Here is a 23,524-nt window from a genome sequence, read left to right as displayed (position 1 = left end):
TTAAGACAAATTTTTCTATAGAATTATATGATGTCAAGGTCCGAAGTTAATAAGAGTTGGCTCATATATTATAAGCAAACTTTTTTTAAAGGCTTTCTAATGGAATTTTTCCGAAGCGTGTAATTTACATTAGTGGAAGAGATTGTTTTTATGTGCTCTGCAGAGTATTCGTAAGCTTTAGATGTAGTACCAATGCATTCTGTGCAACACGCAATCGAATTTCGCCATCGATGTTGAAAAACCTAACACGCCTTGCCCATGCTACGGCCTGGCCACTCGCTCCAGTCGCAAATGGACCACGTCTACAAAGCGTACAATAATTATTGTACAATAAAAATTCCATCCCAGCGCTTTTGTCACAAAGTAATACTCGTTTTGAGCAGAAAGCTTAAATGTATTAAGTTTTTGGCACATGATGTAGTTGGTTTTAAAAGTAAACAGTTTTTCACATAAGTTAACAAATTTTATTTAATTTTATGTTATGAAAAATTTGTGGATTAATCTATCAACTACTTTAATTAATATAACAAGAGCTGGATCCCAGAAGTAGAGTCGATTACTCGCGGGAGCACTAGTAAAGGGTCGCTGTAGCCACGGCAAAGTATCTGTGAATTTGCTAGATCCGTAAGTAGAACTGGCAACTGGTATTACCAATTCTATTAAATATATTCACTGACTTTAAATTATGGTAATTCTTCATTTTAGTTTTGCCACATAAGGAACGTCCAAACTTTTAATGTAGTTTTTTATCACGATTCCATTTCCGGTGGCGTAGCTTTGAACATTTAACAGATTCTATTAATAATGTTAAACATAGGTATAATTAAAATATCAGTTTTTATACCCTTGCAGAGGGTATTATAATTTTGTCGTGAAATGTGTAACGCATAGAAGGAGACATCTCCGACCCCATAAAGTATATATATTCTTGATCAGTATTAACAGCCGAGGCGATATAGCCATGACCGGCTGTGCGAACTAGTCTCAGTTTTAAAGCTATCTTTATGAAACTTTGCAGAAATCCCTCTTTCTGTTGCACGCAGTTCATATGTCAAAACCAGCTGGATCGGACCACTATATTATATAGCTGCCATAGGAACGATCGGTCGAAAAGTAGGTTCTTGTATGAAAAACATTTTTGTTTATAAAGATAACTTAATCAAACTCGGCATTTATTAGTTTCACTATGCTCCTCATATATATGCAAAATACTATTATGATCGGGACACTATATCATATAGCTGCCATAGGAACAATCGGTCGAAAATTAAGTTGTTGAATGGAAATTTTTTTGTTTCTCAAGATATCTTGACCAAACTCGGCATTTATTAGTTTTACTATGTTCCCTCCATTTGTGCAAAATCTTATTAACATCCGACTACTACTATATCATATAGCTGCCATAGGAACGATCGGTCGAAAATTAAGTTGTTGTATGGAAACCTTTTTTGTTTTTCGAGATATCTAAACCATACTCGGCTTTAACTATTTTCCCTGTGCTTCTTAGATACGGGCAAAGCACTATCAGTATTATGAAAAGGTATTAAATCTTTGGCATGCCGAAGATAGACCTTTTTTCTCGTTATATGTATTATTAATTTTGAAATTTATTATAGAACTGCATTTAATGGCTTAAATTAATTTAAAAATATTCAAGTTAAATTTACAATTTTTAATAATTTAATAATTGAAAACAAAATATTGCTAATGTAAATAATATTTTTTGTATTTCAGTTTCATACATTTTAAATATACAATAGCCTGCGCCAAATCGAAAATTCGATATTTATAATGATTTGTTATCGATATTTAGCAGCTCTCATTCGCTCATCTCGAAACTTTGACGATAGTTCAAAACTATCGGAAATTCATCGTCAAATGTCGTTACTGCAAGAACCTCGACAAGCGTGCCGCCACCGCTTTATCGGCATTTAAATTGTTTATATTCAATAAAACACGCAATAAAGTTCGGTTTCATGGCCGGAAATGAAATCCTGATAAATGGAATTTCCATATGTGGGGTGTCTTATGATCCGATTTGTCGTTCACATTCCTTTTATCAATTTGAGATCAACCAGGGGTGAGTAAGACCTCGATAAACGGAAAATTCGGTTAACAAAATAATTTATATTTAAAATCGGACTAACGAATTTCGGTTACTTTTCGAACGCACAACCTGCAAACATGCCTATGGTGAACAGTTGTTATGGTCCACCCTAACGGCCAGAGGAAGAGATACACTAAACAAAGGTAACAAAACTATAAAAACATCAATAACAAATCGGACGTCAATTGGTGTCTCCCGCCTATCCTGTGGTGATAATTATTAATTTGCATTTCACCACCCTTTTATTTCAGATGTAAGACGGCACTTATCCGAACGACGTGGACATTCTCCTCCCCTTCATCAACAAAATTAACCGCTCATAATTCTTTATGTTAGTTAAGTATAATTGTTGGCATTAATTATGACTATTACAATAATATTAATTTCTAAAGCATAATTTTTTTTGCAGAAATCCACAAATCAAAAGGAACAGACGACGAAAGTACGCCCAAAGGTTATTGCCGCAAAAAAAGAAGTATGGAGAAAAATAAAAGGTAATTGTTGCATCAATGGAAACAAGGTACCCGCTGAATTAAATGTGTGTATATATGTGCCAAAAGAAAGATTTTATTTGTGTGTTAAAGCGCTGAATATACCTTGCCTGCCTAAAGAGCTCTCTGTGGGGCGGTAAGGGCAATAATAAGTGATATTCTGTACATATGACATATATGTATATACATATATAGAAGTGGGTATCGTTCGTGCAAGTAACCAAATTTTAAGCTTTTATATTTACTAGGCAGATGCAATAACGTTTGAGTCGTTCACTCGCTGTTCGCACTTTATGAAGTTTTATTAAGTGAAACTATGCGCAAGTATATACATATAAAATTAACAAAAATAAATGAATTTAATAATCGCAAAAATCTTCTCTTTCAGGGAGCTCGAATATGAGGCTCCGTCTGACTCTGCCTGTTGTTCGGGGTGAGGATGGGCGTTATGGAACGAACTCACTCGGAAGTGGGCGTGGTCTCGCCAATGGCCGCTTCTTAGCCTATCGTTCGGGTTAGCGCTGGTGAAAAGTGCGTCGAGGGTATGGCTGACGTGCGCCGCTGAGCCGGAACCTGGCCTGGGTGGTAACCTGCTGGCCTCTCTGGTTCGAGAGCTTCTTGGACGGCCTGAACTCTTTAGCGTGGATCCTTTCGTTGCCGGAACCGTATGTCGTTTTCTTTTATTTATTATCTTATCTTTTATTTATTCGTTTCGTGTCCCATGTAAGTTTAAAGTTTTGAATTTTTATACCTCGCACAACTGAGTTTACCCGGGCTATTCATTTTCATTCGTCACTATTTTATATATGCATATAGGCGAGTTTAATTTTTTGTTAAATATATTATTAATAAATATTTTAAACGTGCCTGGCCAAACGTGTTTTTTTGGTTATTTAAGTTTCCACTGGTGCATTTGAGCAGAGCCCGACTGTCTTGTACCACCTCTCAAAATTGACTCTTTTGTTGCAGCAACGAAACTCATATCTTCGACATGGGTAAGTTATCGACCGTGTAAGCCAAAGGCATCACAAAGGCCATATTTTCATTCATTACCCTGCGAGCGAATCTGGCGGGCACCCGCCTTTGCTTTCCCACCTTTTTTTCGCTCAATGCAGTGGATTCTGAGCTAGGCGTTGCCACCCCTGCGAAATTTGGGGCGCTCGAAGGTGCTTAGGGCCCTCACCGATACACAATATACAACATTAATTATACATTGTATTTGTGCATACAAGTCGAGTCGATCTAGCCATGTCCGTCTGTCTGGCCGTCTTTCCGTCCGTCCGTATGTTTGAACGCAAGGATCTCAGAACCTCAGAAGCTACGGAAATTTAAATTTTAGCTGTAGGTCCTCTTAGTCCATGCGCAGTACGAGTTTGTTTTCGATAATCGATAACTTTCTCCGTTTCCAAGCAATCGATAAAAATCGATATCAAAATCCTGTTTTTTGAGCAAATTGGGTAAATAATAAGAGCTAAAGTCACCAAACTTTATATGTTGCTTCTAAAATATATACCTATCGCAACCTCCCCGCTACCACCGCAAAGCTATAAATCAAGTTAGCAACCCAACTTGTATTGCCCACCAATATAAACCACAATTTCAATGCAATTCATCATCATTTTGAGAATACACGAATATTTTATAGTACAATAAGATCTACTGCTGAAAATTTGATCAAGATCGGTTAAGAACCCTGCCAAGGGAACTTTTTTTTTTATTATAAGCTCGACAGCCCAAATTATATGATAAGATAATAACACTAACTATACAATGCATAGACTTGTCAAACAGCGGAATAATCGGATACCGATAAATCGTCAACGACTGAGCCCCATGGGTGTCCGCGACCATTTTAGTGTGCCCAGACAAGGTAAGACTGCCGAGAGTGGCAGACGAACGCCGGCCTCGAAAGCCGAACGTTCAGTATGAAGCCGCATCTCGCTCAGCGCATAACGTCGCTGCGGCTGATGCCTTTTCATAATAAATATATGTTACTTTTTAATTCCTTACATTCCAAAAACATACATATGTGTGTATACATGTGCAGAGTGTGCCTCGCTCTCACTTATTGATTTGCGCACTTATGTGCATCTCCTTCTCCGTGCATAGCTTCTCAAAAATCCCGAGATCTACAATCATACATATGTTTGTGTTGTGTGGATGTGCGCACAAGTAGATCGCGGCGTTTGTCGCGAGCCAGAGATTTTTTCTTCAATTGTGTGCCCTTTGTGCCTGTGGCACACACATTCAAATGCTCTATCATGTATTTCTTCGTCCAGTCAGGCATAATGAGAAGAATCTGATATATTTATATTTATTAAAAACTTAAATGACCTAAATGATATATTTATATATGTAAGTATTATATTTTAATTTTTTTGTTTACTGTGGGGACCAATTTTGCTTAAAATTAAAAAAAAACTAAGTCGTATTTCTGCAAGCGTAATTCTTCGTCGGATTGTCGAATAATTTAAGAAAAGACCAAAAATTGAAAATGTTAAATTTTTGCGACTTGCTACTTGTGCACACGTACACTCTTTCGAGTAAGTAGAGTAGAGTAAGTAAGCACACACACTTACACACTTTTCTATATGGATGAAAGCATTTATGCGTTTGTGTGCCTGTTGGTTGCCTGCCTGTTCGATGCAAATTTAAAGATTTTAAGTTTTTGGCATTTCTGAATTTCGAATTTCGAAAAAATGCAAGTGATTTTTGTATGTATTTTTTGACGTAGTAAACATTTTGGGTTAAAGGGTTTTATGGCAGGCAATTAACGATAAGAATGTGCAGCATGCATTTGCATCCATTATTTATTTATAGGTATTGTGTTTTTAAATGAAGGTTTACTGTTTTTAGCAGCTCCAGGTCGTAATTAATATGCTCACGCTGCTCGTGGCACTGAGTCAAGCTAGCCGCGCATAAATCCAGCTGTCCGCAACGCTGGAGTCGTCAGTCCATGCTATAAAAAATAGACTTATGTTAATTTTATTTTAAACAGAACTAATGTAAATCATTGAGGGGAGGGATTCTCGAAGGTAGCGCTTGCATTGGCTGCTGCGCGCGAAGTGTCTGCTTCCACAATCATTCCATCCTCTTCGCTAGTTTCTGTGCTACGCTTAGATTTCTTTCTTTTCGGAGGTTTATTAATAAACAAATAAATATATTATATATATATATATATATATATATATAATATAAATAAAGTAATTTTTAAGTTTTTTTTTTATTTATTGTAAACAAATAAAACATTATCTTCGTATATATAATACGTCATACTTTGCTGCTGTATCCACGGCTGCTGCGGCTGCATCCACGGCTGTTGCGGCTGCATCAACTGCTGCTGCGGCTGCATCCACGGCTGTTGCGGCTGCATCCACGGCTGTTGCGGCTCCATCCACGGCTGCAGCGGTTGTATCCACGGCTGCGGCTGTATCCATATCTGCGGCACCCGCGGCTGAGGCATCTGCGGTGGCTCCTGCTGCTGTAGCATCTGCTGCAGCTGAGGCGGCTCCTGCTGTTGCATTTGCGGCTGTGGCACCTGTGCCGGCTGTTGCATCCGCGCCGCCTGTTGCATCTGCGGCGCCTGCGGCATCTGCGGCGGCTGTCGCATCTGCGGCGGCTGTTGCATCTGCGGCTGTGGTACACGCCTCTGCTGCGATTACTTTGCCACTTCTTTTTTTATGGCGTTAATTTGCCTCTGCTGCGCCCTATTAAATTGTTGTTGCTGCTCGACTTTATTTGTAAGAGCAGCAACGTGCGAGGGCTGTCGATGTTTAAAAATCTTCATTTTTTTAATATTTGGCGAATCCGCTATTATAAAGCCTTTCGTATCTCATTTTGAAATATTGCCACCATTTGAAATATTTTGCAATATTGCCACCATATCACAGCACGAAATATATTATTGCCAGCTAGTTTTTTTGCATTAACATAGGGAATAATGAGAAAAATAGAAAAATGAGAATTTCTTGAAAACTGGCTGGACGATTTTCTTGATGTAAAAAGCAAAATGATTGATAGTTCGCGATCTATATGTTAAACTACCGTGCATTTAAGGCCATTATCGGAAGAATTAAATATAAAAATTGATAAAATATCGTCGCCATTTTGATAAATAAAAATTTTAAGGAAATATTGCCAGCTAGTTTTTTTGCATTAACATAGGGCATAAATAGAAAATAGAGAATTTATTGAAAACTGGCTGGACGATTCTCTTGATGTAAAAAGCAAAATGATTGATAATTCGCGATCTATATGTTAAACTACCGTGCATTTAAGGCCATTATCGGAAGAATTAAATATAAAAATTGATAAAATATCGTCGCCATTTTGATAAATAAAAATGTTAAGGAAATATTGCCAGCTAGTTTTTTTGCATTAACATAGGGAATAATGAGAAAAATGAGAATTTATTGAAAACTGGCTGGACGATTTTTTTGATGTAAAAAGCAAAATGATTGATAATTCGCGATCTATATGTTAAACTACCGTGCATTTAAGGCCATTATCGGAAAAATTAAATATAAAAATTGATAAAATATCGTCGCCATTTTGTTAAATAAAAATGTTAAGGAAATATTGCCAGCTAGTTTTTTTGCATTAACATAGGGCATAAATAGAAAAATGAGAATTTATTGAAAACTGGCCGGACGATTTTCTTGATGTAAAAAGCAAAATGATTGATAATTCGCGATCTATATGTTAAACTACCGTGCATTTAAGGCCATTATCAGAGATAAATAAAATTAGGATGAATAATATGTTGAAATATTGCCACCTATTTGTTATTATACTGTGTATAAATACATCAATGCACTGTTGCCTTATTTAGCAGAAGTCTATATTTCCAAAGATAATGTTTTATTGTAAAATACCAATTAATTCATTTATTACTTCTTTTCTTCCACATATACAAATATTTTGAATTAATTTGTTCCCGCTCAATACTGTATAAGATTATTCAACACTGATTCCAAGCAGTGGTTCGGTTCACGTTGGAACTAGTAGCAACAACACGAGGTGTGTTTACACGAGGTGTGTTTACATTTGAATTTGAATTTGAATTAGGATATATAGAGAATGGTGGAAACCTCATTTTTCAACCTCTTGGTATACCCATATTATAAATCCAAAACAAATGAATGTAGACAGTAAATAATTTAATATTTTGCAATTGTGCATTTAAATTTATTGGGTTTTGTGCTTAAAAACATTAAAAAAAATGCATTTAAAAGTGACCGATTTCTTTTCCGATACCAAGTACCAAAAATCAACGCTAAGTCACCGCCGCTAATTTGACGCACGTACTCAGTGCAATATGCTTGAAGTATCGATATCGTTGACGATACCAAGTACCAAATATCGGATATCGGTGACGATATCGATACTTCAAACAAAAACAGAAAGAAGAAGAAATAGGAATTCAATTCTGAAATCTGAGCCGTATGGAACGGACGCGAATTATAAAAATAAAGCCAACGGCCATTTGTATTTTACAAATCAGGTGTGGGGTATACCCAAATAACATTGCAAATCATTGGCAATGAAATAAACCGAAATATTAAGAAAATCAAGGAGCGAATTAAGTTCCCTATTGAGCGCCCTTAGCGGCAAGTTTTGAGAAAGCGTCTCAATTCATCAATTGCGCTCAGCCCTAAAAGCAATCATGAACGATCCCGTGGATAGAGCCGGAGCCGCAGAAGGAGATTGGATGCTGGATTTGTTTGAGGGAGATAAAACGTTAGCTGCCAACGATGCAGAAGACGGTTTTTTTTTTCAGCATGGCTATACATGCGTATATACGGCATGAATGTGTGGGGGAGCCAATCGCTCAATTAAGATTTGACGCCTCCTCTTTGTTGTTATTATGCTTTAAATGAAATTTTATAAATTAATACCCATTATCAATAGTAATTAATCGCGACTGGTGAAGTAGAAAGGAATGTCCGCTTGAATGACATTGTAAATTGCTGAGTGGAGTTGTCCTGCAAAAGAGAAAGGCAATAAGAAATAATATTAATTGTCAATAATTTGAGGGAAATGCAACCAATTATACGCACATTTTGAGAGAAAAGAATTTCCGGCTAAGTTTCAATTGATGGGGAGAGGAGGCATGACAGCTGACACGGGCTGATGCAGGCCATCTAGTGGCCAAAATGAGGGAGACCAGGGAGATCAGGTGATCGTCTCAGGTAGGGTGGGTACGCTGGGCCTGGAACCGGGACCCGATCTGGACAAGTAAAGTGGATTAATAGTGTTTTTTTGTTAACTTATATTAGCGTCTCACCCTTGTTGGTTAGCGGTTAGTGTTGTTCATTTGTTAATAGTTCCGGCTGTTTGATGTTATTGATTTTGTGGTTCGTTTTGGATAGTGTTGTGTAGGTCTGTTTTGCTACAGAAGTGGTAGCTTGTTGATATCGATTGTGCGGACTGCGGGCCAGGGATGGGACTTCACCCAGAGAACCAATGAGCCAGCCAGCGCGACTCGAAGAGAAACAAGCAGTTCAGTAACATAGTTAACAATATCAAAACTAGGTGCGACAAAGAATACCATAGCATAACATAAAAAACATGAGTCTGTCATTTTTTACCCAATGGATTCATACTAAAATGACAGCAAGCAGACTTTTCATGTTTGCTGTGCCAATATTGTTGTTTTTTTAACAGCTGTGTACTTTGTAAATGTTGTATAATTGAGTATTAGTAGACCCGAAGATCCGAGTACTATGTAACAGATCTGTAAACAGGTGTATACCAGCAATTAAAGTAAGTCATTCTTGAGTTTATTTATTTATAAGATAAATAAACCAAAAAATGTCCTATTAAATTTGTACTCGAAGTTGCTGTGTTTCTTCTTTGAACCTACTATTTTTAGACTCAGTCACGGTTCTCATTGTGTCACAGATATAATACTATCGAGCATCTCCTTTTAATAACAACCACAACCACGCACATCTCTAATTTTTATTCATAACATTAACAACAAAAATTCCATTCATGGCCGATTTTCAAGAGCAATTGAGAAAATATCGACAAAAGAAGCAAACAAGAGAAATATTAAATAACTTAAAATCTAATATTAAAAAATTTTGGATGCTAGGCACGGGTGAAGACCAACTTCAGGGAAAATGTCAAACATCTATCGACATTAAGGTATAATATGTGGTATTTGATATTCATATGGATGTATGTATGTATATACATATGTTTAAACGATAACAATGTTGTTGTACTTCTTCCCTTTTTAGCCAATCAAAACCGTATATACTGAATCTTCTAACGTCAATGAAGCGATTGATGAATACGTGTCATCAAGTGAGGAAGAGCAATTGTCAGAGGGAAACCTAAATACGAACGTCGGGAATGAGAATAAGTGTTTAAAATACACACTTTGGAGTGTATATTCTCTGTTGTGGGTTACATTGTACGTGATAGCAATTGAGCTAAAATTTGGGATGGTCTTTTTAATGTTATCTGCATTATTTGGAATATATTTCAACACAAGAACTGGCCCAAAGAAATGCAATGAAATAAGTGCCTACAGTATTTTTAACAAAAATTGTGAAAGTATAGATGGTACGCTGAAGGCGGAACAATTTGAAAACGAAATTCGCTACGGCTTTGGGAGTGTGCGATAATATCCCTTCTCGGAGCATTAAAAGCTTCATACATTGGCGATTATTGATTGGAATATCCTTTAATTCAAAAACAATCAACTTAATCAAAAGAAATAAAAACCGATATGTGACTAAATGTTAAAAATTCAGTTTTGGGAACACATAAATGTATTTAAAATGTAAATCTAAATTATCTTAATAATTAAATTTGAATTACGTTTTAAAAAGCAGCATCAACGAAATAACAACAATTATATCCTAAGACGTGTAACGTTAGTACCGAAGTTTATTGGTGATATTCAAAATACATATGTATTTATAATGGTTTTGTGCAAATGTATGTACATATGTAACCGGGATAAGAAAGAATCTTAGCCAAGTCGATCTATCCATTTCCGTCTGTCCGTATGTATAAGTGCGTCGATTTGAGAGCCTGTAAGACCTATATACATATATATAAACGTCGAAATCATCTAAGGTTTTAAGAAATCCAATTTTTAGGCAAATCTCTTACGTTTTCTAGTCACCAAATTGACATTAGGCTCTTAGAATATTATATACAAATTAAGTATCTTTAATTTTATAGCTATCGCCAATCCCTCTGCTACACCCCATAGCTACATATATATCAAATTAAAAATCACTTGGCAATACCCAACAATTTATGCCTTACAGAAAACGTGTGGTTATAGAAACAGGCCGAGTGTTTGCGGCAGCTACCGCAAATAGCACAAATAGCTATTGTACTTCAATTTTTTATTTTAGGTGCAAGATCAGCGTTTTGGTATAGCCAGCTTGGCCAGCTGAAGCTTAGTTTTAAAAAACTTAGATATTATTTAGAAGTCACACATAGCACAAAGTCTAATAGGTTTTATCGAATAATTACATTGCTGTTTAATTGGCGCTTTACGGAAGTTAATTGGAATAACGGTGCAGGCAAAAGTTCACGCCACAGGTATAACGGTGGAAAAATTTAAATTTGGTTATGAGAGGGATATTTCATCCATTAAAATAAGTGCTCCGCCAGAAAAATTTACTAACATTTGTTGTTAAGATTTTTGGCCGCAAAATTTAATAGTCAAAGAATATAAGGCCAAAAGGAAACTGTAGGTGCTGCGTCAAAACACTAAATTCTTCTCTTGTGCTTGCCTATCAGAACGTTAGAAGTCTTAAATCTAAACTTGGTAGCCTGTACTTAGATTCTCTTGCATTCAATTTTCTCTTAATCGCTTTTTCTGAGACCTAGCTTAAGCCGGACATCTCAGATTCCTCAATTTTTATACCCTGAACCCATTATAAATGACAAAAAGGATATAATGTATTTGTGCAAATGTATGTAGCAGGCAGAAGGAAGCATCTCCGACCCCATTAAGTATATATATTCTTGATCAGTATTAATAGCCGAGTCGATCTAGCCATGTCCGTCTGTCCGTCCGTATATTTGATCGCAAGGATCTCACAACCTATGAGAGCTAGAGACTTGAAATTTTAGCTGTAGGTCCTCCTAGTGCCCGCGCAGATTGAGTTTGTTTTCGATATTCGATAACTTCCAAGTAATCGATCAAAATCGAGTTCGAAATCATGTTTTTTCAGCAATTTGCTAATCAATAAGAGCTGGAGTTACCAACCTTGACATATAGCTTCTAGAATAGTATATATATATCAAGTATCTTTCATTTTATAGCTATCATCATCTCCCCGATATTACCTCATAGCTATGAATCAAGTAAATAATCCAATTTATGCTGCCCAACATGTAAGCCACAATGTAAATGCAATTGTCATTTTGAGAATACTCTATAACACAATAAGATTTTCTGTAGAAAATTTCATCAAGATCGGTTAAGAAACACAAAAGAAATTCTGTTTTGTCTGCCCACGTGTTTGCGGCAGCTAGCGCAAATTGCTAGAATTGCTAGAATGTACACACAGACATTCATGCGCGTCTGCTTCGAATTCTTTCAACAGCATTGCAATTGCGATTGTATTGTTTTCTGTGCTGCTATTTTAATTCATTTTTTTCTCATTAAGAAATAATAATTGGTGTGACTATTGTGTAGAGGCGGCGGCAAGTAGTGCGGTCTTTTGCGAGTTCGAACCCTACCGAGGAAACTATTTTTTTTTTGTGCCCGTGTGGCTGTTGAGTAGAGGCGGCAGCAAGAAATGCGGTCAGTTGCGAGTTCGAACCCTAGGAACTTTTTTTTTTATTTATCTTTATTACTACTAAAGCAAAGGAGCGCGAGCTGCATTTGGTGTTGGAATAATAGGGTTCAGGGTATCTCCTAGTCGGGGACTCCCGACTAGAACCTCTTACTTGTTTGGCTGTTGTGGCTGTTGAGTAGAGGAGGCAGCAAGTAATGCGATCAGTTGCGAGTTCAAACCCTGCCAAGGGAACTTTTTTTTTTAAATTTATCTTTAGTACTATTAAAGGAACTGCATTTGGTGTTGGAATGAGAGTGTTCAGGGTATCCCCTAGTCGGTAGCTCCCGGCTAGAACCTCTTTCTTGTTACCTCTTAATCGATCGAGCTTCCCGTATCGGAGGAGGAGTACTCATAGCTGTTGAGTCTGCTCTTTCATCGGAACACATTGACCTTTCCATATTGGAGATTAGGTTGGTGGCTGTATCTGGAAATTTCTGTATTTTTATTTCATGTCTAACATGTCTATTTGCCAAAGCGATCTTGACGCTATTAAATCTATATCCTATACATCTCTTGATCTTTGTGTTGGATGCGTTCGACAGTGTTTTGCACAGGATTGACCCGCTTACACTTCCTGTAGACCTTTTCATCCAACTTTTTATATGGTCATTGATCTACCAGTCCGGGTGCCTATCAAGGAATCGGAATTAGCTGATTGTCTCCGTTGTTTTTGAAAGGCTAATTTTCATAAACTCAATGATCTTATTCTGCAAGTCGGTTGGTCCCAACTGCACAATTGTGCAGGCATTGATGTTGCCATTAAACAATTTTAACAGTGTTGCTTGATACTTGGTACAGTGCGCCGCGTGTTTTCTACAATCCTAAAATTAATAATAAAAAATGGTTCTACTTTTTGCCCGGCTCCTCGCCTTGCCGCTCCGTCATCATGGTGGCTAAGGCTGTTAATGTTGAGTTGAACAAGAAGCTGCTGAACCTGCAGGCCGGCGAGCCCGAGTTTTTGAAGATCAATCCTCAGCGCACTACTCCCACTCTTGTGGACAATGGCTTTGCACTGTGGGAGTCGCGTGCCATTCTGGTCTACCTGATGGAGAAGTGCGGCAAGACCGACTCCCTATACCCCATGTGCCCCAATAAGCGCGCCGTCATCAACCAGAGGCTGTACTTCGACATGGGCACCCTGTAGCAGAGCTTCGCCAACTACTACTATCCCCAGGTGTTCGCCAAGGCGCCTGCCGATCCTGAGGTCTTCAAATAAAAGAGTATTCATTTTTACTGAGTACAATTTAAGAGATACCTTGTATTCGCTATTTGATAGCTGCGTTCCTCTTGATCACCCAGCGAGGTCTGATAGGCCTCCCTGGTTCTCAAGAAAACCAATGAGATTTAAAAATGTGAAGTCGAGTTGTTATAGAAGTTTAAGAAATCAGGAAATCACTCTGATTTCTCCCGCTATGCAGTTGCCCAATCAAATTTTTCTATGTGAAATTCTATCTGCTATAAGGATTACCGTCGCCGTTGTCGCCTCCAGTTTGCACATAATCCTAACAAATTTTTTAATATTGTCTTCTCTAAGCGTAAGACATATATTTTACCATGTTCGGTTAAGCTTGCAGATCAGAGCGCGAATACTGATCCAGGCATTGCCGATCTGATCGCAAACTTTTTTCAAACTACCTACTCGTCATCTAGATACAATAAAAATAAGTCTTATTCTTATTAGTTACCGGGCACTGATGGTGTTCCTGCTTGTGTGCTCAGGTACTGTACTGCAGCACTATGTAAACCTGTCTTAATACTTTTTGAATTGTCTGTAAACACTTCACCTTTTCCGCCCATTTGTAAATAATCATAAGTTATCCCTCTCAATAAAAAAGGGAGCAAGTCCAAATTATCCGCTATAACTAAAGCTTTTGAAAGAATCATAACATTTATGTAGTTCTATTATTTAACCTTCCCAGCATGGGTCCGGGAAGCCTAGATCTACAACCATTAACCTTCTTGAGTTTACTTCGCTAGTAATTGATGGTTTTAAGAAAAGAATGCAGACTGACGTCATCTGTACTGATTTCAGTAAGGCTTTCGACTCTGTTAACCACTTTTTACTGCTTCATAAATTATGCCTTCTCGGCTACCCAGTCAATCTCTTGAACTGGATCGGAGAGTATTTGCATAAGAGAACCCAAAAAGTTCTTTTCAGAAATTCGTTTTTATACCCTGAAAATGAAATGAAAATGTGTAAAAAGGGTATAATATTGTTGTGCAAATGTATATAACAGGCAGAAGGAAGCATCTCCGACAACATAAAGTATATATATTCTTGATCAGCATCAACAGCCGAGTCGATCTAGCCATGTTCGTCTGTCTCTTCGTCCGTCCGTCCGTCTGTCCGTATGTATGAACGCAAGGATCTCAGAACCTATAAGAGGTAGAGACCTGAAATTTTAGGAGTAGATCTTCCAAGTGCCAATTCCAAGAATTTCTGTATACATGCACACACATATTCATGCACGTCTGCTTTGAATTGTATCAACAGCATTGCAATTGCGATTTTATTGTTTTTTGTGCTGCTATTTTAATTCGTCTTTTTTTCTCATTAAAACTCAATTATTGGTGTGGCTCTTGAGTAGAGGCGGCGGCAGCTAGTGCAGTCTGTTTCGAGTTCGAACCCTACCGAGGGATCTACTTTTTTTTTGCTGGTGTGGCTGTTGAGTAGAGGCGGCGACAACTTGCGAGTACGAATCCTGCCAAGGGAACAGTTTTTTTTTTTTAATTTTAATTTTTCTTTATTAATACTAAGGAAAACGAGCGCGTAGCGCTAGCTGCATTTGGAGTAGGAAGACGAGGGTTCAGGGTATCCCCTAGTCGGGAGGTCCCGACTAGAACCTCTTACTTGTTTAACTGTATTCTGTTGACTTCCGCTGTTCCTCAAGTCCTCAAGTAGTCATCTTGGCCCGCTACTCTTTACTTTTTTCATCAATGACCTTCCCTCGTTACTGTCTTACTATTGAGTATTAATGTATGCTGATAATGTGATCGAGCGTGTCGACAGTACTTGGAGTGAAGTTAATGATCTAGGTGAAATTCTTGATCATAAATTTAAATTCGACTCTCTTCTTACAAATGTGGTCAAAAGGGCCAGAATTGTTTTGGGTATCATCAAGCGATGGTCAAAGGAGATTGACGATCCGTACACGTATACGTATACTAGAATATATACAGAAATGAATCTGTACAGAAACAATTCTTGTTGTTTGCCTTTCGTGGATTAAATTGGTATCCTCGTGTGCGGTTACCGTCATACTTTAGCAGACTTCTGATGATTAATCTTTTGTCCTTAATTAATCGTAGAAGTATGCTTGGAGTAATATTTATTCTTTTCTGTGTCGACTAGCCAATTAAACTTCTTTATCCCTACTAGTCTAACACGTAATTTTACACCTTTATCGATTCAAATTTTTTCAACTAACTTTGCCTTGCATGAGCCGTCAGGATTTTCTGTGATGATGATAATGATGATTATAACAGTGTATTCTGCGCGGAGTCTTCTCTTCCTCGTATTAACTATTTAGCAAGTAGATAGTACTTCGCGACTCGTGTCGTACGTTACACCACTGTGTCCCTCGGTCGGATGGGTGGGTGGTGTATATATGTATGTATATGTATATGTATATGTATATGTATATGTATATGTATATGTATATGTATATGTATATGTATATGTATATGTATATGTATATGTATATGTATATGTATATGTATATGTATATGTATATGTATATGTATATGTATATGAATATGTATATGTATATGTATATGTATATGTATATGTATATGTATATGTATATGTATATGTATATGTATATGTATATGTTTATGTATATGTATATGTATATGTATATGTATATGTATATGTATATGTATATGTATATGTATATGTATATGTATATGTATATGTATATGTATATGTATATGTATATGTATATGTATATGTATATGTATATGTATATGTATATGTATATGTATATGTATATGTATATGTATATGTATATGTATATGTATGTGTATATGTATATGTATGTGTATATGTATATGTATATGTATATGTATATGAATATGTATATGTATATGTATATCTATATGTATATGTATATGTATATGTATATATATATGTATATGTATATGTATATGTATATGTATATGTATATGTATATGTTTATTTATATGTTTATGTATATATGTACATTGCACCGGGACTCGCACGAAAACAAAAACACCCAACTCGACAGAAATCTGCACTCCTTTATATATGTAAGTGAACTGTTCGGTAGACGACTTCAAATTCGTATATTAAAATAAATATTTTTGAGCCACGGCGCAGTATGTTTTAATTCTAGCAGTGATTAATATTTTCAGATTATTAATGATTCGCCTTATGTTGGTTGTCTTTGTGTTTTGAGAAAAAAAAGCAAAAATACAATAGTGACGACAGCCTGATTTTTAAAACGAAGGTAAACTTCTAGAGCAAACCGAAAACGTCAATAATGGATACAGCCTTTTAAAAGCCTAAATAGAAGGCGCAGTTAGCAATGCATTAGCCGAATAAGAGGTCCGATTGAAGCAGGCATTTTAGACAAAACTCGACGCGGTGAGACTAGAAGTCAACAGCATATCCGAATTTCCTCATTTTTATACCCTGAACCCATTAAAAATGGGGAAAAGGGGTATAATGTATTTGTGCAAAAGTATGTAACAGAAGGAAGCATCTCCGACCGCATAAGGTATATATGTATATTCTTGATCAGTATCAATAGCCAAGTCGACCTAGACATGACCGTCTATCTGTCCGTCTGTCTTTCCGTATGTATGAACGCAAGGATTTTAGAACCTATAAGAGCTAGAGACTTTCAGTTTGAAATAAAGGATCGCTTAGTGCCCGCGCAGTGCGAATTTGTTTCCGATAATCGATAACTTTCCACGTTTCTTAATAATCAATAAAAATCGATATCGAAATCTGTTTTTTTGAGTACATCTCGTAAGTTATAAGAGCTAGAGTCCCCAAACTTGTAGAATAGTATATATACATATATTAAGTATCTTTCATTTTATAGGTATCGCCCCCTTTTCGCTACCACCACTTAGCTATAAATCAAATAAATAAACCAATTTGTGCCCAATTTAAGCCACAATTTTAATGCAACTGACATTTTTATTATTTTTTTTTTTTGTAAATTTATTTGTAAGCTCTGCTAAGCTCGTAGCGCGAGCTGACATTTGGTGTTGGGAAAAGAGGGATCGGGAATTCCCGACTAAACCCTCTCACTTGTTTTTTATTATATCTGCTTAATATCTAGCTATTATAAGCTTCGTCTTGGTAAAGCAAGCAGGAGTTTCACTCACAGCACTATGAATTTATGGGATTTCACGCATTTCGACCATATAATAGTCCCCAACTTGGTAAAAAGCTAATTAAAAAATGATATTAAAGAGAATGAAGGCATTCTCGACCTTTAACGTAGCGTCGTCACAATTCGAACCAAAGAAAATGTTCCGATATATTCAAGATTTCGTAACAAAGATATCAAACAGTTATTAAAGGATGGCATTATTCAGTCATAACGGTCCACATATTAAAGCTCAATGTGGGTTGTTCATAAAATGGGACTGGACGCCAATGGTAACAAAAACAAGAGTCCAGTTATCGACTAAGCTAAATGAGCCCTATGCTAAGTATTCGAATGATTTTATCGAATCTTGAAAAAGCAATGTTTTTTACGATACTTGATTTAAAATCTGGATATCACCAGATCTATCTAGCAATATCGTAAAAAACGTAATTTTCGTCTTCCACAAAGCGGTCGATGATGTATTGAACGACCACATCGGGAAAATGTGTTACGTCTACGTTTATGACAATAATATTTTCAGAGAGCTTGTGCGGTGCAAATATGTTGGTTTCCTCGAAAAAAATTCATATTTTAAAGAAAGCGTTAAGACAGACCCAGAAAAGTTTGGGGCAACTCAAGAATATGTGGTGCCAACAAATTTGTTCGTATGGTTTTTGTTAGAATAGGTAATGAAGTTGTAATAAATTTTACAGTTTGTTCTAAGGAAAGAACTTGAGGTAACGCCGACAACCATATTTTCTCTACTGATAGAAGGCAGTTGTACAGCACATCGCATCGTTAACCTATTTACAGATGCAAGGCTTTTATATTGCGATATTTCTCATAAATATAGTCAACGCACTCACCTTCACAGCAGCTCGAACGGACAAGTAAAACGTTTCTGATTATGTGAGCAATGGTGGACTACAACAGGTCCATCCACTCGGTTACAGGTAAAATATCAGTTAATAAAATATATGGATAGACTTTACATAAACGGACGAAACAACAGGAGATTGGGCCTCAAATTAACCCCATTATTTTCTGAAGAGAGCATACAGGCAGACCTAGGAACGTCTGTTCTTATTATCCATAAGAACAACCTGAAGTACTTGACAAACTTTAATCTAATCAAACAATTTTCATAGATAAGTGGTACAGTTTGAAAAAGAACACCTTATACGGCTGGTTTACGTATTGTCTACACGTTAATGAGCGCATTATTCACCCTGCTAACCATAGCAAACGCTCGGATCACCGACTATTCTCATTTGAATTACATATCCTTAGTAGACGGTGATGCACTGGTATGGGAGCGACGAAAGTATGTAAGGTATTCAATTCAAGGACCAAAATATTCGGATTATTCCCACAATCGCATATTCGAAACCGGTTGTCAGATTTAAAGGTACACCACATACCCTCTTCTACCTCTTCTTTAGGAGGTAAAAAAAAATTTTAAAAAAAGAAATCTCAATCGGACTCGACCCTAATAGGTGGCTAGTAGAAATTGCTTTATTTATTTGAATTATAGCTTTGGTGTGGGGGCCTGGGGGTGTGCTAGGTTGGCGATAGCTATAAAATAAAAACAAGTTAGAGGTTCTAGTCGAGAGCTCCCGACTAGGCGATACCCTGAACCCTCTTATTTCAACAACAAATGTTTAAGTAGTAATAAAGATAAATTAAAAAAAAAAAGTTGCTTTGACAGGGTTCGAAATCGCAACTGACTGCATTACTTGCTGCCGCCTCTACGCAACAGCCAAAAAAAAAATAGTTTCCTCGGCAGCACAGAAAACAATACAATCGCAATTGCAATGATGTTGATAGAATTCAAAGAAGACGCGCTTGAACGTGTGTGTGTACATGTATACAGAATTTCTTGGAATTTTCGCTTGCTGCTGCACGTGTTGCTTAACCGATATTGATGAAATTTTCAGTAGTAGATCTTATTGTACTATAAAATATTCGTGTATTCTCAAAATGACAATTGCATTTAAATTGTGGCTTAATTAGGTAGGCAAAACAAGTTGGTTTACTAACATTATTTATAGCTTTTTGGTGGTAGCGGCGAGGTGGGGATAGCTATCAAATGAAAGATACTTGATATATATACTATTCTAGAAGCTACATGTCAAGTTTGGTGACTCTAGCTCTTATTATTTACCAAAATTGCTCAAAAAACAGGTTTTCGATATCGATTTTGGTTATTGATTATTGATTACTTGGAAACGGGACAAGTTATTGATTATCGGAAACAAATTCGATCTGCGCATGGACTAGGAGGATCTACAGCTAAAATTTCAAGCCTCTACCTCTTATAGGTTCTGAGATCCTCGCGTTCATCCAAACGGATAGACGGACAACCAGACGTACATGGCTAAATCGACTCTGCTGTCGGCTGTCGGCTGTTGATGCTGATCAAGAATATATATACTTTATGGGGTCGGAGATGCTTCCTTCTGCCTGTTACATACATTTGCACAAATACATTATACCCTTTTTACCCATTTTCAATGTGTTCAGGGTATAAAAAACGATAAGCGCAAAGTCTTAGACAGCAAGTCCTCACCTGCCGCGGGCTTAGACAGAATAAGACTGACATCAGTCCAGTTCGCATACATGCTTCCAATATATATGCTCTCTTGGCACCACCCGATAACGACAAAGACATAGAGACTGACGAATCTGAAGCCGAGCAGGTAAATTCAGCCCAAGAAGGGAACTTGCCTGCCTCAGCGATTCCTCAGGTTGGAGGCGGTAGCCAGCTCCTCCGTGCGCAAAAAAAAAGAGCCAACAACAATGCCCCCACTGGTGGAAAGAAGCCGCCCCCCATCGTCCTAAATGGCATCGACGACTTCAACGACGTGTGGCTCGTACTATCCGAAGTAGTGGACCTGGATCAGGTGGTCAAGCCTGGTGTAATGCCATAGATGTCACGGGCACACGGCCACATACTGTAGAAAACAACACAAGTGCGTTAAATACGGGCTCAATCATCGCTCTGCTGATTGCACACGGCCCGACTGGGTTCCGGCAACATGCGCCCACTGCGGTGGTAACCACCCTGCTAACTAAAGCGTGCGGGGGCCTCAAAATGAAAAATCTCCCATCGATTCAAGCGAACCGAAGCCGCAGCAATAAAGTTCATGGGCCTACACCTGTTGACTTCCCCCGTTTAGCACCCACTGAACAAGTAGAAGGGCTGTCATACGCCGCTGCCACCAGAAGAGAATTAGCTGCATTCAGCAAAGAGAATAACGCCCCCAGCTCTTGCAATCTGCGTAAGCTAGGCTACATAGACTGCTGAGGGAACAACAAAAGGAGAGGCTGACTGTGCAACAACAGCAAAAGCAGGCATCTGGAAACGGGGAGGGACTTTCCTCTGCTATCAAGAACATGAGCCGAGCTATAGCAGAAATGCTATGGCAGAAATGCACCAGCAGGTTTTGGGTATGCAACAGCAAATCCTAACCCTTTTGTCCGCGTTGCTATCCAAATTAACAAACCACTGAAAGTGTTAATGTAATGGAGCTGGATGCCCTAGTACAAAAACAAGCCATCGGAATAATTCTGCTGTCAGAAACTAGAACCAGCTACTTTCCCTAGAATTTTTGGCTTCGAGGCGTACCCTGTACACTGGACTCAAAATCTCTCAGCTAGTGGCGGCTGCGCTGTCCTCGTTCGGAGTAACTTGGTTCAGTTCCCGCAATTGAGCATTGCTAATCGTGTTTACCAATATCCGACTGTGAAAGTCTCTACTGATGCTGGTAACGTGGACTTTGGATCAGTCTATTGCAGGCCAAATGAGCAGACGTCGACTGATGACTTCAACGTCATGCTCAACTCGGCTGGAAGCAGATATCTGGTGGGAGGCGACTGGAATGTACACCACTGGCTGTAGGGCGCAAATAGCAGCAATGCGCGCGGCCAAGATACCCGTAAAGCGGCAGAGGCACTTCGTCCTGCATAGACTTCACCATCTACCAGGGGATCCCTGACCAGTGCCTCTCAATCGCTGGCGATTGGGATGTCCCCGACTTGCAAGGCTTATGGATCACATGGCCATCCTTCCTGATCACCAATTTGGGTTCAGGAGATGGCATGGCGCTGTTGAAAAGGTTCACAGAGTGATTAACCATATTCTTAAGACTTACGACGACAAAGACTACTGCTATGGAGTCTTTGTAGACGTTAAGCAGGCCTTTGACCGAGTCTGGATTGACGGATTGCTCCAGCAAATCAAGATGAGTCTTCCCGCCCCCTTCTTTCTACTTCTGCGCTCTTATCTAATGGAGCGAAAGTTCGAAGTCAAAGTTAGAGTAGTAATCTCTCCTGCAAATTGAAGGCGGGTGTCCCCCAAGGCAGCGTACTGGGCTCCTTTCTCTACAACTTGTACGCGGCAGACATCCCCACTCCGGATGACCTACACGAGTTTGCCACTCCAGGCAAACACCTGATACCCACATTTGCCGATGACGTGGCAATATTTTACTCCGCCCACTGCGAGTACGAAGCAACTGACGGGGCCCAGGAATACATCCACTTGCTCGAGAGCTGGGCACGCAGGTGGAACATCAAGCTCAATGCCTCAAAGTGCCAGGCGGTCAACTACACACTGAGGCGTCGCAAGGCTTCAGCAGTCTGGATAGATGGCAGCCCCCTTCACCCTGGCAGAAGCGCCAAGTATCTCGGCATTGTACTGGATAAGAGGCTTAGCCTTCTCAGGCAGTGCCGCGTTAAGATGGCCAAGGCCAACTGGCTACTAAACCCCAACAGCCCATTGCCACTTCGCTTCAAACGGGCAGTTTACAACGTCGTGGTGGCGCCAACTTGGAGATACGGTATCTAGGTTTGGGGTATTGCATCTCGCACAAATCGAAGACGGATTCAGACACTCCAAAACTTGGTCTTGCGCCGAATGTCCGGTGCTGACTGGTACGTCAGAAATTCTACCTTGCATGGAGACCTCAAAATGGCGATCATAGACAGCCAAGTCGGAGCATTCGCCAACCGGTAAACCAAACGCTTGCAGCGGCACTGCAACCGAGAAGCAAAAGACTTCGCTGAGAGGTGTCTAGTCAGGAGGCTCAAGAGAAGATCGTTCAAGGACCTCCCCAGAGTCCCCCGACAGCCTACGTGACGATGCAGCCTTATTCAAAAAAGCCACCTTTGACTTTTGTCCACAATTAAGCCTGAAGACCCAACCATGCTTGGCGAAATATCACCTATGCCAACTGTGTTGTACTAAAAATGTGTGCTATTTTTGATTCAATGCAATACATATTTATTTACAAAAAAAAAATAAACAAATAAATTCCATAGAGTATATATATTCAATAGCCGAGTCGATCTAGCCATGTCTCAACCATGCTTGGCGAAATATCACCTATGCCAACTGTATTATAATAAAAATGTATGCTATTTTTGATTCAATGCAATACATATTTATATACAACAAAAAAAAAAAATAAATTCCATAAAGTATATATATTCTGGATCAGCATCAAAAGCCGAGTCGATCTAGCCATGTCCGTCTGTCTGTCCATCCGTATGTATGAACGCAAGGATCTCAGAACCTATGAGAGCTAGAGACCTTGAAATTTTAGCTGTAGGTCCTCCTATTCGATAACTTGCTTCCAAGTAATCGATAATAATCAATATCGAAGTCCTGTTTTTTTGAGAAATTTTGGTAAATAATAAGAGCTAAAGCCACCAAACTTAGCATGTAGCTTCTAGAATAGTATATATATATATAAAGTATCC

At 38.3% G+C, this 23,524-nt stretch overlaps 2 protein-coding genes, 2 long non-coding RNA genes and 1 pseudogene across 5 annotated transcripts; 3 read left to right on the top strand and 2 right to left on the bottom strand.

Annotated features, from left to right (window-relative positions):
- The first annotated feature begins 1,745 nt into the window (after positions 1 to 1,745).
- LOC135441258 (uncharacterized) lies at positions 1,746 to 3,676 on the top strand. Of its 2 annotated transcripts, XR_010438446.1 has the most exons (6): positions 1,746 to 2,250; positions 2,359 to 2,438; positions 2,517 to 2,601; positions 2,847 to 2,922; positions 2,987 to 3,263; positions 3,497 to 3,676. It is a non-coding gene; the product is annotated as an uncharacterized LOC135441258 (long non-coding RNA). The 2 variants fall into 2 exon arrangements; XR_010438445.1 differs by lacking the exon at positions 3,497 to 3,676 and having other exon boundaries at positions 2,987 to 3,412.
- Positions 3,677 to 5,501: 1,825 nt separating this feature from the next.
- Positions 5,502 to 6,226, bottom strand: LOC135441259 (activating signal cointegrator 1 complex subunit 2 homolog). The gene is made up of 2 exons (XM_064700805.1): positions 5,875 to 6,226; positions 5,502 to 5,557 (listed from the first exon to the last, which is right to left on the bottom strand). Exons 1-2 carry the CDS (start codon positions 6,224 to 6,226, stop codon positions 5,502 to 5,504), a joined length of 408 nt encoding a protein of 135 aa, XP_064556875.1.
- A 1,527-nt stretch (positions 6,227 to 7,753) lies between these two features.
- On the bottom strand, positions 7,754 to 9,203 carry LOC135441263 (uncharacterized). The gene is made up of 4 exons (XR_010438447.1): positions 9,189 to 9,203; positions 8,885 to 9,128; positions 8,658 to 8,827; positions 7,754 to 8,582 (listed from the first exon to the last, which is right to left on the bottom strand). It is a non-coding gene; the product is annotated as an uncharacterized LOC135441263 (long non-coding RNA).
- A 350-nt stretch (positions 9,204 to 9,553) lies between these two features.
- Positions 9,554 to 10,398, top strand: Saysd1 (SAYSVFN motif domain containing 1). The gene is made up of 2 exons (XM_064700811.1): positions 9,554 to 9,750; positions 9,846 to 10,398. The coding sequence occupies exons 1-2, from the start codon at positions 9,595 to 9,597 to the stop codon at positions 10,233 to 10,235; spliced, it is 546 nt and encodes a 181-aa protein (XP_064556881.1). The 5' UTR covers positions 9,554 to 9,594; the 3' UTR covers positions 10,236 to 10,398.
- A 2,889-nt stretch (positions 10,399 to 13,287) lies between these two features.
- On the top strand, positions 13,288 to 13,742 carry LOC135441257 (glutathione S-transferase 1-1-like; annotated as a pseudogene).
- The last annotated feature ends 9,782 nt before the right edge of the window (positions 13,743 to 23,524 follow it).

Source organism: Drosophila montana, unplaced genomic scaffold (genome assembly GCF_035044405.1).
Source record: "Drosophila montana isolate Dmon_TW-CO22-7 unplaced genomic scaffold, ASM3504440v1 contig_1903_1, whole genome shotgun sequence".
NCBI classification, from domain to species: Eukaryota; Metazoa; Arthropoda; class Insecta; order Diptera; family Drosophilidae; genus Drosophila; species Drosophila montana.
The sequence above is the reverse complement of the archived record's forward strand: the minus strand, read 5'-3'. Positions and strand labels throughout refer to the sequence as shown.

Coding starts and splice junctions, on each gene's coding strand:
- Saysd1 (XM_064700811.1), top strand. CDS start 9,595: ATGGCCGATTTTCAAGAGCAATTGAGAAAATATCGACAAAAGAAGCAA. Junction 9,751..9,845: donor AAACATCTATCGACATTAAG/GTATAATATGTG, acceptor TTCCCTTTTTAG/CCAATCAAAACCGTATATAC.
- LOC135441259 (XM_064700805.1), bottom strand. CDS start 6,226: ATGCAACAGCCGCCGCAGATGCGACAGCCGCCGCAGATGCCGCAGGCG. Junction 5,558..5,874: donor GCCGTGGATACAGCAGCAAA/GTATGACGTATT, acceptor TATTTTTTATAG/CATGGACTGACGACTCCAGC.